We start from the raw sequence: 14,673 nt of genomic DNA, 5'->3' as shown, positions 1-14,673 counted from the left end.
ACTGTTTGGAAATCTGTATCGAAGTGTGTATACTGCCATTTTCCGGTCTCTTATAATTTGTCTCTTCGTCCTAAATAAAGCATTACCTGGAGATTTCTATAGTAGTTCAAGAATTGTTTAGAACTCGGGTCGAACTCTGCCCTCAGACATGAGCACATGCATTTAAGGACAGAATAGGGTTCCAGCTATTTAGATATATGGACTAATTTTTCTTTGGACCATGACAACTTTATGAAATAGTGTATTAATTAAATACTACTATTATTACTTTGGACGTATACAGCTCCTTTAAGCTGAGGATCTCAACTAATACTAATTAATTAAGACATTTTACAGACAGACACATACAAGCTGAGATTTTCAAAGCTACCTGTGGGGTTTGAATACCCAATTCCCATTACAAAAACATTGCAATTGTTGTTCTTAGCTACTAAGTCAAACGTTGAGTGTTCTTTTTTTTTTTTTTAATGGAGATATCCCATCTCCTAGAACTGGAAGGGACCTTGAAAGGTCATCGAGTCCAGCCCCCTGCCTTCACTAGCAGGACTAAGTACTGATTTTGCCCCAGATCCCCAAGTGGCCCCCTCAAGGATTGAGCTCACAACCCTGGGTTTAGCAGGCCAATGCTCAAACCACTGAGCTATCCCTCCCTCTTGGAGACTTCCATCCTGTCACCCTTAAATCTGACTGTGTCAAGGTAAGCTTGGCGTCACAAAAGAAGATTAGTGTGAAGAACCTTGCATTAGTGCTGTGGCCAGTGCGCCGTCCAAGTCTGTGAAGTCAGCAGCTTACAAACAAATTCCCATTAGCTGGGGGGGAATTATCTATCAATTTAAAAGGGTCTGTTTTAAACTGGATGTCCAAAGAATTTGGCCTTTTAATGCCAGCAATGACCAAAGAGATTTGGTCAGTCCTGCATTGAGAATACAGGCACCTACAGTACACGTCAGAAAAGCAACCAAGTCAAGTTTCTCATATCTATATTCTCCAGTTTATAAATAGCTTCTCTAGTTCTTATGGCAAAAATTATGTTTGCATGACTTAAACACAATCTTTTCAAGGTTTTGCAGAGCATATAATGCCACTTATCATCAATTAAACTTGGAAATGACACTAAATGCCATACTACAGCAACAAACCAAAAAAGCCTGCCTTGAAGACAACAGCCTAAAGCAAAACCACAAATCCCTGTTCCAGCAAACCTGCTGCGAGGGAGCCAGCATTATATTTTAAAGTGCACTGCTTTTGTTGTAGACATTTATAACCACTCCAAACATATTCAATTGGTGTTTTCAACTTTGGAACAAATGTGGAAATGGAATAAAAAATAATTTTAAAAAAGAAAAAAGGGTGAAAATTGCTGTCTCTTTAATTAACATTAGTATTTCCTTGGATTTTCTCACCTTCATGTCAAACCTCTTGCTATCTGTCATATGCTTCTTTATATCAGGGCCATAGACTCCCATGGGTCCATACTGGATCTCCCACAGCAGCCAAGCAGAGGGAACAAGGGCAATATACAACCTATGGTGGCCATCACAGTGATAAGACTGAAGCTGTGCTATGTAAATCTTTGCCTATGGATGAAGCTTCTTTTTAGTCTCATCTAGAGAACAATCCTACCCATACTGAATCAATGGCAAAATTCCCTCAACAGCAGTAGACCTTTTAGCCTCACTAGGCATGCGTAAGTCTGGAAATACACCTTTCCCTGGGTACCCGATGGCCTGTATTTTGGTAAGAAGACATGAATGGCAGAGTCCCCCCTAGAGACTGAAAGGTTTGGAAACCATCTTGTGCCCTTTGCCAGTGGTTTTCAGTTTTCATACATGAATGTACTTTTTTTTTTTAAAAGGGGGAAGGGAAGGGTTTGTGAAGGATAAGATGCCAAGCAAAGATGCACTGCAAAATGTCTCTTGCCTTTCAAATATCTTTTACAACCACCCTAACAAATGGTGGCAATTAACATGCTGTTAGTGTTAGATGTATGCAGCCAGTGCAGGTGCTAATAATTGAAAAAGCATTTAGAGCTTTTACACCCGGGTTGAATATTTCATGATGTGCTGCATGTTTCACTATTTACTCAGTGGGCCTCTGTCACTTCAATCTTCCCTGACTGCTTTGACTGGTGCTATAAAGCTCTACCAAGATAGAGTGACGGCTTGTCACAGGCAAACTCCACTGACTACTGCAGCTCGCTGGGACTAGCTGTGAAGGTTGTCACGCCGCTCTGGTGGAATTCAGCAAATGTTTTGTGACTAATACACCCACCATTTGTCGGCTACCATTAGCCATTCCCTATGACCCTCTGCAGTCTGTGTGGATGGCATTAAGTTGTAATGAGAATTTGTTGCCAATGTGTGTGTTACACTAATGACACTCTTTAGCTGACCTTTACTTTCACAAGTTAATCAGCAATGGAATTTCTACAGATTTAGTGCACAGCTGAAAGAAGCTTTATAGGGAAAAAATGGCACAGTAACAGAAAGAAAACCTACCAGAATATTTTCAATGAATCTTTCTTGTCATACTCAAAATCATTGCCAATGGAGTCTATAGTCAATGGAATCTATAGTCCCACTCTTCTTGCACTATCCTCCTGAAACTACTATGGCAAGAACTTAACTAATACAGCCGGTGGTACCCAATGTCTTGTGATCACCATTGGACAAGTAGTTGATCATGTAATATATGTTCTGGCTAAGGTATACTTCTGAGAACTAGTATGAATTTCCTCCACCTCCATCTAAAATATTGCTCGTATCTCTGTTGCCTAATGTCGCAATATTCTACTTTAAGAAGCCTTTCGAAAGGGTTAATTTATCATGATTACTAAGGAACCTGGTGTAAATGCAGAGTATCTTCTTTTAAGAATCTGCTGAGTAAACATATTTTCCAATTGGAACATCTTGGGTATGCAAAGAGCTGCTCAAAATATACTCCTGAAATTCCCACACAGAAGAGCTCTGAAATGGTCACTTGTTCTCATTCTTGCATATAAGCAAATCAAAGAAGAGAGCGTGGGGGCCAGAAAATGTGTCCTTAGTTTTTAGCATTTTTCATTTGGATTCTATCAAGCTGCACACCTACGATTTAAGAATTTATGGGTGTGTGGGGGGGGGGGGGGGGAGAAATTGGGGATGGTGGAAAGTACCTGACAAAAGCAATCTATGGAAAATAAACCAGCAGCTAAGAAGATGAGGTAATCTTTTCCACCTAAATGAATTCTACGTTTCATACCTCAAGGTAAAAGTCACAACTTTTAGAGACTTAGAGAAAAATAAGTCATTGGTGAAGGAAAAAATTATCTTCTGCTCACCTGGTTTAAAGATTTTACTCTTTTCCTTCCAACATTCTTTTGCCTTGACCTTAATGTATTCAGGGTTAGCCTGTACATTATAAAAGAAGTTGCTTGTTTTCTCTGCTGGCAGACTCTCCTAATTCTTCCTGAAAGCCCTTCTCTAAACTCAGATAAATTTGTGCAAGATGTCACAAAACTCTGGGTAAAATCTGACACTTTCTTATTACCACGGTTTGTAAACATCACTAGTGTAGGTTCCCCAATTGTAGCAAAAGTTGGAGGGCTAGAATAGACCGTTCCCTACCATTTAAACTACTGTCATTTAACTTTGTTAAGAGCAGGGGGGTGGGATAGCTCAGTGCTTTGAGCATTGGCCTGCTAAACCCAGGGTTGTGAGTTCAATCCTTGAGGGGGCCACTTAGGGATCTGGGGCAAAAATCAGTACTTGGTCCTGCTAGTGAAGGCAGGGGGCTGGACTCTATGACCTTTCAGGGTCCCTTCCAGCTCTATGAGATAGGTATATCTCCAGGTCTAGACAACATGGAGGTTTTAATGTTAGTGGACAGCCTAAAACCTACACTACTACTGTTGCTGCCTCTTAATATAATGGATTCCTAAATGGTTGCATGGCGTTGGTTTATGCTGTTAAACAACCTTAGAGATGGCTTGCATATTAGTGCAGTGTCAAGTGATTCTTGTACATACACTATAGTACTTGCAAAGTTTATAAAGTGCTTTGGGATTCTTAAAGATGAAAGGTACTATATAAATGTAAGCCATTATTATGGTTAACACAGTAAGCTTTCACTTCTGTAGACCTGGGATTCATATCTAACTTAAGTCACAAGGGAAAGATGAGTAAACTCATTTCACTAGTTCTTAATTGACAGGTGTCCCCATAAAACCCCACTATTGCTTTATTTGGTACAGACACAAATAACTAAGCATCTCAACTGGAATGGCAGGGATAATGCAGGTCAACACTGAATAGCACTGGTAGAACAGAGTGTGTGTGTGTAAGAGGTTACGTCTACACAACAAGCTACGGGTGCAATTCCCCTGCTCACACATACATACTCATGCTAGCTCTCATTGAGCGAGTGCAAGTATAAATAGCACTATAGCCCTGGCAGCAGCAGCAGAGGCACAGCTTAGCCATATTGAGACTGTACTCACCATGAGTATGTATTCAGCCCGGCTAAGCCATGCTGCCGCTGCCACTACTCATGTTACTATGGCTACACTGCTATTTATACTTGCACCAGCTCGATGAGAGCTAGGTATGTGTATGTAAGCAGGGGAATCACACCCTTAGCTTGTTGTGTAGACATAGCGGGGGGGGACGGACGCTGAGGAGCGGCGATGGGGATGTTGTACAGCCACTGCCCATACTATGCCTAGATTAACATATGTCTTATCATTAAAATAGACTGTGGATGTTTTCCTATTTATTTTTATCAGATAAACAGGCCCACTAGGTTTTTGGAAGCCCGGCAGAAAAGTTGACTTTTTCCATGTCACTTTGCTGGACCTTGACAGTCTCTGAACAAGTTTACTGTTTGGCTGGGTATTTTTCTGGATCTTGGATCAAGAAAAATCCTCAAGGCTTATGAAATTCTCCTCGGTAACCAAGTGAAAACTCAGCTTCCTGATGCCTCTGATTCTTATATGATCAGGGACACTAATGATAATGACCCTTTGCTGAGTATGCTACTTGTCTAGAGGCCTGTGTCAAGAATACCACTCAGTTCAGAGTGGACAGGGACAAACTATTTGTTTGCTCTTCAGGCCCCTTGGGCCCTGTCACATGCCATTTGTTCTTACATTAATAGGTAGCTTGACTCAGCTGGGTTGACATTTTCTGCTACTCAGTGCATTCCACTCATGCAGCAGCAGTTATCAAATCATTAAGTGAGGACTTGGACCCTGTCAACAGTTTAAGTGGCTTGTTGGTTTGGGTCCAGGACTTTTCAAAATTTTTACTGGTCACCCTTGAATCCAGAGGGGCTACTTTTCGACCAGCTTGGCTACCACATACAGTGGGTGTGAGAGCCTGGTCACATTTAACATGTTATTCACCAGGGACATGCAACAAAAAAAGAGACCCTGAGATGATGAGCAAGTGAATTTATGTCTGGGGGCACCAAATGTTTCCACATTTCCTTTCTGCAAACGTCTCATGAAAAGGAAAACCCGATATGCCTTATGTGACTGTTACTCTGCTGTATATTGTTTCTTTCCTTTCCTTTTCCTCCCCCTCACTCTCCCTTTTCATTTTGTGAGGCGGCGTCATAGGAGGTCTTACCGGGTCTAGGATAAGTCTTTATAAGAAGCCTGCTCTCTTCCTTTTTAGAGTTTGTTCTTTTGGTGTTTTTGTTTTGTTTTGTTTTAAACTGCCAATTTACAGCAGCTTAGGATCTGGCTCAATATGTGTTTTTCATTTTATTGTCTAAATGTTTACCCAGTCTATTAGTGTATATGCCCAGTGTTATAATGCAGGTATTCTGTTCCTGATTCGCCACCACAAACCTCCAGTTTTATATCAATGTGACTCCACTGACTTTCACTGGATGTACACTAGCATAATATTGGCATAATATTCAGTTTCCTGAATCTCGGCATATACATCTAAAACATTTCTAATGTCTACAGGACATTTGCAAATTTCATAATTATTTACTTCAGCTAGTAATTTAGTTTGCTTCTTGCATTGTAAAAATAGAGTTTTAGAGCTTTTGTGTTCTCCATCATATTAGGTAATATGGATTTGTATAGTGCTGGGTGAACCTCAAAAACATCTGAGCTTAGGTTCACTTCAAATTAAGAATTAGTTGAACTGTCCAAAGCTCTCTGCTCATGCACCTGCTGGCCATGCTCACAACACATCCCTTCTTATCCTTTGTGTTCCAGTGGAAAGAGCCATTATGGGTATTTTGCCCACGGCACACAGGGAAGCACAGTGACCTCTTCCTTGCATGAGCTTCCACTGGTTTGCCCTCTGTACAGTAGAAACACAGTATTGCTGTAGAATTTTGGACCCTATGTTACCTGTAAGGTTGAGCAGGAAGTGACTCTATAGAGCTATGATTAAATTCTCAGATGGAATTTTGTGCATACTCTTCCCACTCCATATGCTCACTCCTTCCAACCGTTTATCCCCAGCACAGCAGGAATGAATCTTATGGACTAGTCTGTTAACTGAAAAAGAGCTGGCTTATGCAATGTAACTGGGTCATCTAAGTGCCCCCCCCCCCATGGACTTAAAGGCATGACTTCCCTGCTGGGGGCCCTGACAGTTGGATGTAACCACTCATAGGACCACAGCCACGGACTGGTTAAGGCACACTAGAGTTCTACACTGTCCGGGGTGTTAAGAGTCCAAAACAAAAAGGAAAACAGAGAATTAAAAATCTGGGTCAGCTGGGGATTCGTCAGTCAGAGCATGCCCTTCTGCTCCAGGGTTGTCTCCATGTGGCTAGTCCCTTCTTGTCCATCTTCCTGAACCTACTCATCCTATTCACAAAATGGCTCATCTAGGTAGCAAGCCGTCTTAAGCTCTTGGCTGGAACCAGGCTTCCCTTGCCGAGGAAGCAGCACAACTCTGCTCTCCTTCCTGGTCCGTCTTGGGCTGGGTCTCCTCCTTTTAACTCACTTCTCCATGTGCGACACTGTCTGCAGGTTTAGCCGGGCAGGGGCCCACAGGCTCTCTTCAACCCCCTTGTGGCCAGTGTGGGTCCTATCTGCCCTGTCAAAGTACTTTTCATCAAAACTTAGGAGAAAAATATTTTAAAAGTATCAGCTTTGGACATCACGGTGCTTTTACCTAGGAGGAAACATTGTATACTTCTAATTGATATTAGCCAAAGACCTCGGGTGGGGGGGGGCAGGGCGGGGCGGTCAAGAAATTTCCATTTCAGTCATGAAAGTATTAAAAAAAATAGGCAATGGAGCCTAACTTGCTGTGCATAGAGGAGGATTTGACCACTGCACAGCTTGCATGGAAAATAGATATTTATTCCGATTCATTCCATTTTCTCGGGTTTAAGAGCTCTGAGCTACAATTCAGGCTGCCACTATGTTCCTGACATATAAGGCAGAGAGGCTAGGGGGTATGGGAAAAGGGTGAGGGTGGGGGGCATAGGGTTGGTAAGTAAATTCAGCAGCAAGACAGAGGAGAAAGAAAACAATCTGGATTCAGAGGCTTGGCAAGTTCTCCACTCATTGCCCGACCCACGTTTAGCAATTCTGATGTGCTACTGAGCAGACAGCTCGAGCTTGGGATGACTACGCTCCCTCAGTCCCTCTTCGGCAGGCAATGAAAGCAGGCTCCCCTTTGAAAATTTCCCCCCATCATGCAAACTGACACAGGCATGCTTTTCAAAAACCCACAGCCAATCTGTTGATCATTACTTATTTACAAAGGCCTTCGGGCAGAAAGTCCTGTAAAAACCATACTTGATAGGGTATACACTAGCTTTTTCTGCTTGTGGAAAAAAAGTACCCCTAAGGCTACCTCAAACCATCACTTTCTATTGCACATAAAATGCACCGTGTAACACTAAAGTATTTAATATATATGGTATAATATATCTACAGGAAAGGCATTTGTGTAGAAGTATGTTACCCTGTATTTGGTAATTTGATGTTTTGCTGAAGGCTATGACTTGAAAAAGCCTGCACCTAGTACAGAGGACCTGTCATCTCAGTACCCAAGAGCCAGTAGAATAAAGAAGTACCCTTAAGCAGCAAAACTTTGACACAGCTTTGAAGCATATGAAAACAGTATAACTCCCCAGAATTATTATTACTCAAGATCAAAGAAATGAGGCATACTTTACATAGCAAACAGGGACAGTGCACTCAGTTACAAATGTTTCAGCTCTCTTTTTTTAAAAAAATGTTTTACTTCCCCAAATTTAGGGGCTGAAGGGGGAATCTCCCACATTTTTCGAACTTTAAACAGATAAAACTATTAGTGCCAGATAAGAAGATTACCCAAAGGTGAGTAAATTGAAAATGATGCTAACATGACAACTGGCGTCATAAAAATGAGAAGCTTGGCAGTATGCTCATTTTATTCTTCCTCAGAAACTGTAAACAAGCATGTAAATCAGTGTCACACAGGCAAGGCTGAGGTAGCAGGAAGGCAGAGAACTTTTAACGATACATTTAACAGAAATAGATGGTCAATGGGGGAAAAAAAAGACACAGCTGGGTGCATTTTCTTCAGTGAATCAATCTCACTTTTGGTCCTGCAGTCTAAACACAGATGACGAAGACTTAAAGAAGTTATGCCCTTGAATATGCCCTAGATTGTAGGAACGATAAACAGAAAAAGGATGCTTATTGAATTGGCTAAGGAAATTCCCACTGCACTGATTGAAGTAGAGAGGGGAAAATCATCTGGCTATATCCATAGCCGTTAGAGGAACATGGCTGTTTCCAGTAAGCAGAGAAAGGTGCTAAGTGATGCATGCCTGATCCTGCACCCATTGACTACAACAGGAGAAGGGTAAGGCAGAGAAAGAAGTAGAATAAAAGTGCTATATTGCTTCAATATAGTACAATGTCCCAATTGCAATTCCAATTACAGAGAACCTTTGCTTAAAGAGAAATTTGATGGAAAGAAATGACTTAAATATCTGAGGGTTCCCTTATTGTAAAATACTATATGTCCAACAACAGCGGGGAAATTTCATTAACAACCAGAAGATGTTTTTATCATCCACTTTCAGAGTAGGTACTATTCTTAAAAAAATCCCTGTATTTCATAATTAATATTGCTTTTAGCCTGAGTAAAATTGCATTAGTTTTGAACTTTGCTTTGGCAAGTACATGGATTATTAGACTTTTTTTTTAATCAGTCAAAATCAATTAACAGAAATTTGATTTCAATCGACAGGATAAAAGGAAGGTAATATTCAGGTTCATTTTTGATTGTGATGATACATCTCACATATGGCCTTAAGTACAGAAAACAGTACTCAGAGGGATTCCAACAAAAAGAGAATTGCCTGAGGCAAACTAACCACATGAGTTCCTCTGATTGGTTAGTGCTATCATTAGTGCCACTGCTGTTTAAGAACTACACATGGACAGGACAGGGTGACAGCTAAGACTTTAAAGCCTATGTATTTTTCAAACAGCTTTTCAAACTGTTTTTCATGACAGAATTTTTTTCAGCTCTATCATTAACTGCTGACAAGCTGACAGAATAAATACTTCAGCCTTTCAGAAACCATCTAACAATCTTTTTCTTCAAACCCCCACCCCTTTTTGAGGAGCGGGAGGTGTAGAGGAAGGAAAGAAGATAAAGATATGAGTTTCTTACAGTCTTACCTCATCAGTTTGGGCGAGGAGTTGGGTGAATTTCTCATGCCTCCATTTCGCTGCTTTTTTTTGGGTGACAGTGTCGACGGATGTTCATCTTCAACTGGAAATAGAGGCAACTCATGAGATTAAGGACCCCTCTAAGCGCTATACGAAATACAAGTGACATAGCAAAGAACACACACTCAACGTCCATTCACGCACTGATACTTCATTACTAACTTTTTAGGCCCAACAGTAAAATAAATAAAAAAAAATCAAATATGTTAGTCAAAGAGATTGGTTTGGAGGAGGAGGAGCTGGAGAAGGGAAGAAAACCAGGGTTTTGAACACAGAAGTTCAAATTGGTTTCATACTTTTAAAACAAAAAAAAAGTGGGAGGGAACAGCATTTATGTTATTCTCTGAGTTATTTTCAATTAATCTGTGCTACTGAAGAGTAGAATTAGTGCTCTGCTATATACACAGAAAGATAAAGTGCTATTTGAAATACCAACATAATAGCTGCCAGCCTGCTTTTGCTAATGAACCAGATACAAATTGGTTCTTGCGTCTCACATGCCAGACAACAGAATCTTCACGAAGAGATGTAAAATATTCAATGCCTTGATGTTTAATGTTTCAGTTAGTCAGGATTGTGAACGTTGCCTGCAATTGTGCACAGATCTCCAGCACAACTCAGACCTCATCACTCCACCTTTCTCACAAAGGGGAGCTGTTATAACAGGAATGAGCAGAGTATGGTTGAATGGAAGTGGGGGATAGTACCTGTATAACAGAGGATGTGTTATAGCAAAGGATCTTTTAATGAGGACAGAGTGCATTTTAAATGAAAGTTCATTTTCCAAATGTAAAATCACTTGCGATTACTGTAAAGTGTACATCAGTGGATTTACCTATAACATAACACTATTTGCTTTAAACAAGCACAGTTTTCTAATAAGTTGTGTGTTAATATTAACCTTCATCATTACTGTTTAAAGGACAGCTACTGTACTTGATAATTAGCACACATAAGTATTATGTTTGCTATCAAAGGGAATCATCTGTGAATGGTGGTTTCTCAAATTCAGACTAATGCTGTAATATCAAGAATGAAAAATAGTCTCATTTCCATCCTATAGTTAATTGAAAAACAGACTAGAAGACAATGTAACTGAGGCCTAAGTAGCTTTTACCTTAAAGATAAAAAGAAAGAGATTAGTAGTAGCAGCTACATTAAAGGAGCTTAATACACATTAGCAGTGCACAAGCAGCAGCTGGAAAAAAAATCTATTTGCAATGAACTATATAGGAAGAAAAAAGCAGACCTGGACATATGTCATCTGCTCTAGATTTATCTGAGAATGAATTAAGCAATATCTTCCTGCTACAATCCTCTTCTGACACTATTTTCTTACAGCCCGCATTCTAGCTTGTCATGTCTGTCTGTTTTCCGGAGTATGTTATGGAACTTCATTTTGCCTTCATCAAGATTACAGGACTGGACACTGGAAAGGCAACATTGCTATCTTTTTAAACGACCTGGCATTGCCTAACAAATCCTGGATTTTTTTTTTAAAAGCTTCAAAGAGTGATGCAAAAGGAGTTGTAATTAGAACTGAGCTATGATCAACTTACAACAAATAATTTATTGGACTAATTCAGCCATTTTTTCTGCTTAGAGAACATCCATAAAGCATATGAAATTTCCTCAATATTTGACTATTTCATTTTTTGTTTTAGAAATCCATAGCATAATCGTGAAATTTGTTATATATTTGACATTCAAATTTCTAGCTGTACTGCCTACTTGTGATTTGTTAGATAAATCACATAGTGCAATTACTGTTCTTTGATTGGCTGAGAGTGTAAACATTTCCTCAACGAATACTCAAATGTGCAAATTTAAAACCCACTTTCTGGGAGAGTTAGTTGCAATAAAACTTAATCACTTCATTATTCAGTTGTTTGTAAACTCTCCGAATTTTTTTTTAGCAGTATCTGCCCAGCTCTACTTATAATAAAGTGTGGTTCTTTATTCGTTCCATAACACTCTCTGGCAAGTCATTCTCTGGAAAATGGTGTAATCTTGTTTTAAACTTGTCTGTCAAAAACAGTTATTCACATGCTATTCTACACAGGCAATAATTTGCTTTTAATGCATACACAGGACTCCCTTGTTCTTTATTTGATATAAACAGTCAGTCTAAATCATATGGACTCACCACTTAAGAGATTAAAGGAAATAATCATGCACAATGTTGCTTGCAGAAATCACCTACAAATAATATGTTTCTCTCTGCCAGTAAATAAAAGCTCAAAGTTCATCTAAATTAATGTGCCCCCATGGGGCTAGAAAACGTTTATAAGAAATTCAGTAACATAGTACAAGTGGAGTGCATTTTTATACCTTTTTCACTAGTATAAGAAGCTCTGTACCCAGTAGGAGCATTTGTAAAGTCTTATTTTGATATAGACTAGCTGTAATGATATTATATACAGAAATATTTCTATTAACAGTGCAAAATGCTATAAAAAAGTATATTTCCAAGCCTTCAGGTGGTTAAAATGAGTTATGCTTGCTGTTTCAAATGTAAGAGGTAAGTCCAAATGAGGATCTTTCATCCTACATGGTCTAGCATTTGCTTTCTCCAACCTTACCAGATGTTACTATCATACTGGCCAATTGTAAAACTAGGCCTTATTATTATTATTACCTTCCAGAATGACGATCTCCACAGCTGGATTTCCTGACAAAGTGTACAGTTTCTTTTAGGGTTGTACCTACAATAAACAAGCTCTTTTCTTCATTAAGTGCCCATCACCTTTATGCCGTATTACTGTCTGTGTTCACCTGCAATGTTCTAGGGTTACATGGCTCACAAGTTAATACCTATTAGCAAAGCCCTTGGAGACACCTCATTTCTGTACTAAAGCCATGCCTTGCTCAAGCAAGGGAGCCATTTATTTTCATTGTGGCAATGAAAGATCACCTATTTTAAACATGTCACATTTGAATCGGGATTTTGTTTTTAAATTAAATCTGTATGCAAAGAGTTTATAGTGCATCTGCAGTTTGGAAATGCAGTTTTATTCCCTAAACGTGTATGTGTGTGGGTGGGGATTGGGGGGGGAGGGGGGGAGGGGAGAATTGTCTGAAGCTGAAATATACAGATGGTGTGTAATGGAGACCATTACCTATGGCTTGGTTCCCAAAAGTGTTGCAATGCTAACTCACAGGTGGATTCTTAGTCACAAGTAGGATATAAACCATATTTCATTATTAGCTTTAATATATTCTATTAATTTCCTGTATATTTAAAGAAAGTAGATCTAGCAAAACTTTTAGTTAAGCTATAAAATATCATTTTCATTTCATGGTTCCTGTTTCTGCATGAGAGGAATAAAAATTAAAATAAAAGGGAATCTTAAATTTACTTGCTTTCATGAAAGACAACTGTATTTGAGTAACAGGCTGTGATATATAACAACTGAACGCTAATGCTATACATTTGACCTACTGCTTCTGCTAATGAGAATGTGGCCCTATTTTTAATATTTTCAATTTATTTAATGCTGTGGGAGTTGTATTACAATACAGTCATACTATATTAATGCAGACCTTCTTTACCAGCTTTCATGAAAGTACAGACAAGTTCAGGAATTCAACACAGAATTTTATAGAATGTGAACTCAATCCAGCCTTTGAGTTCTCATAAAATTCAAAAACTTGTTTTTGCACATCCCTAAGTATAACACTTAATGTACTGTTGTAACAACCCAGTGCTCGCTTGTCTAATAGGCACAGAATCTAACAGTTTTACAGTTCAGGAAGACTCAGTGCTAGAAAAATGTCAGGCAAGTCTAATGAGGCTTCAGATATTCTGGTTTATGCTGGAGTTTAATTTGAAGTTACACTGATGTTCTAACATGTTTTCTTATTCTTGAGTAAAAAGGATTCATTATTTCAATGACATAACCTCCAGACAATGTTCCATGAATTGATTTAAGATGTGCTGGTAATTTTAACAGCCTTAATGCAGAGCCGAACATCTGTAACAACATATTACTTGACTTTTATCCTCATTTAGTTTTTAAGCCAAATAAAGGAAATGTCTTCCAGAAACATTGGACAAGTTCATAACTTTTCTTTTATTATTTTGTTACTATTTTTTTAAATACATCGGTCTCTTTCATTGCCTCTGCAAGGTCACTAACAACATAGTTTATGGGTGCTTCCCTTTTGTGGATCCCCAAAATGAGCTGGATTATCTAACAACCTTTCAGCTACCAAATACTTCATGAAATGGAACACCTAGTAAACTCATTGTCTAGAATGTAAGTGTTTGAAAGCAAATAAAACATAAGAAAGATAAAACATCAACCACCCAGAAACATTAGTTACTATCTTGTTTAAGTTATTAATCACCACATCTCAAGAAACCCACATCTGTAAGCACTTAACAGAGCATTAGTAATGTCATTTTCACATTGAAAACACTCAAACTGTAAAACCATGCACAAACCAATCTGTACTGCCTTATGCATCCAACTAAGGGGCTACCTACGGAGATCTTGGTTCAACCCAGGATTTTGAGGGTGATAGCAGTATTTTACAGGCAAACTGAGTGCCCTTTGCAATCTACAGTAGGTAGATTTTCCATGCTCAACAGAGCTCAACAAGTTAAGGTGCAGCAGCGAGGGATTGTTGGGTAGAAAGAGGCTCCCTTTACGGTTATTAACAAGTGGAACAGGTTCCGGGATTCCTTCAGTGGGCTTGGCACCAACGAGTGCATTAGTAGTTGCATTCTTGAACTGAAATGAACATTTTGGATAACTTGATCTAGCTTCATTCTTTACTTCTAAATAATAAGAAAAAATGTAAATTAATGTTTTGTGTATTAAAAAAAGGTTTCAAACCACAGGATAAATCAATTTTAATATTATGTGGAATTATAGCTTTAAAGCTTAAACTATCAGTTTCCGTAGCTGAAGTATAGGTTTATATCTGCAGCCTTATTAACATTTTCAAAAAATGGCTCTCTCTATATATTTCTATAT

General features: G+C 39.0%; 1 protein-coding gene across 2 annotated transcripts in view; it reads right to left on the bottom strand.

Annotated features, from left to right (window-relative positions):
- LOC112106608 (calcium-activated potassium channel subunit alpha-1) overlaps positions 1–14,673 on the bottom strand; it is a 916,252-nt gene that overhangs the window by 88,220 nt on the left and 813,359 nt on the right. For both annotated transcript variants that reach the window (XM_026653705.1, XM_026653706.1), the window contains exon 19: positions 9,641–9,734. In XM_026653705.1, the coding sequence (XP_026509490.1) occupies positions 9,641–9,734 (94 nt within the window). The remainder of the gene's footprint in view (positions 1–9,640; positions 9,735–14,673) is intronic.

The sequence above is a fragment of the Terrapene carolina genome, unplaced genomic scaffold, assembly GCF_002925995.2.
Source record: "Terrapene carolina triunguis isolate 2854851 unplaced genomic scaffold, T_m_triunguis-2.0 Scaffold147, whole genome shotgun sequence".
NCBI lineage: Eukaryota > Metazoa > Chordata > Testudines > Emydidae > Terrapene > Terrapene triunguis.
This window is presented reverse-complemented; position numbering and strand designations above follow the sequence as displayed.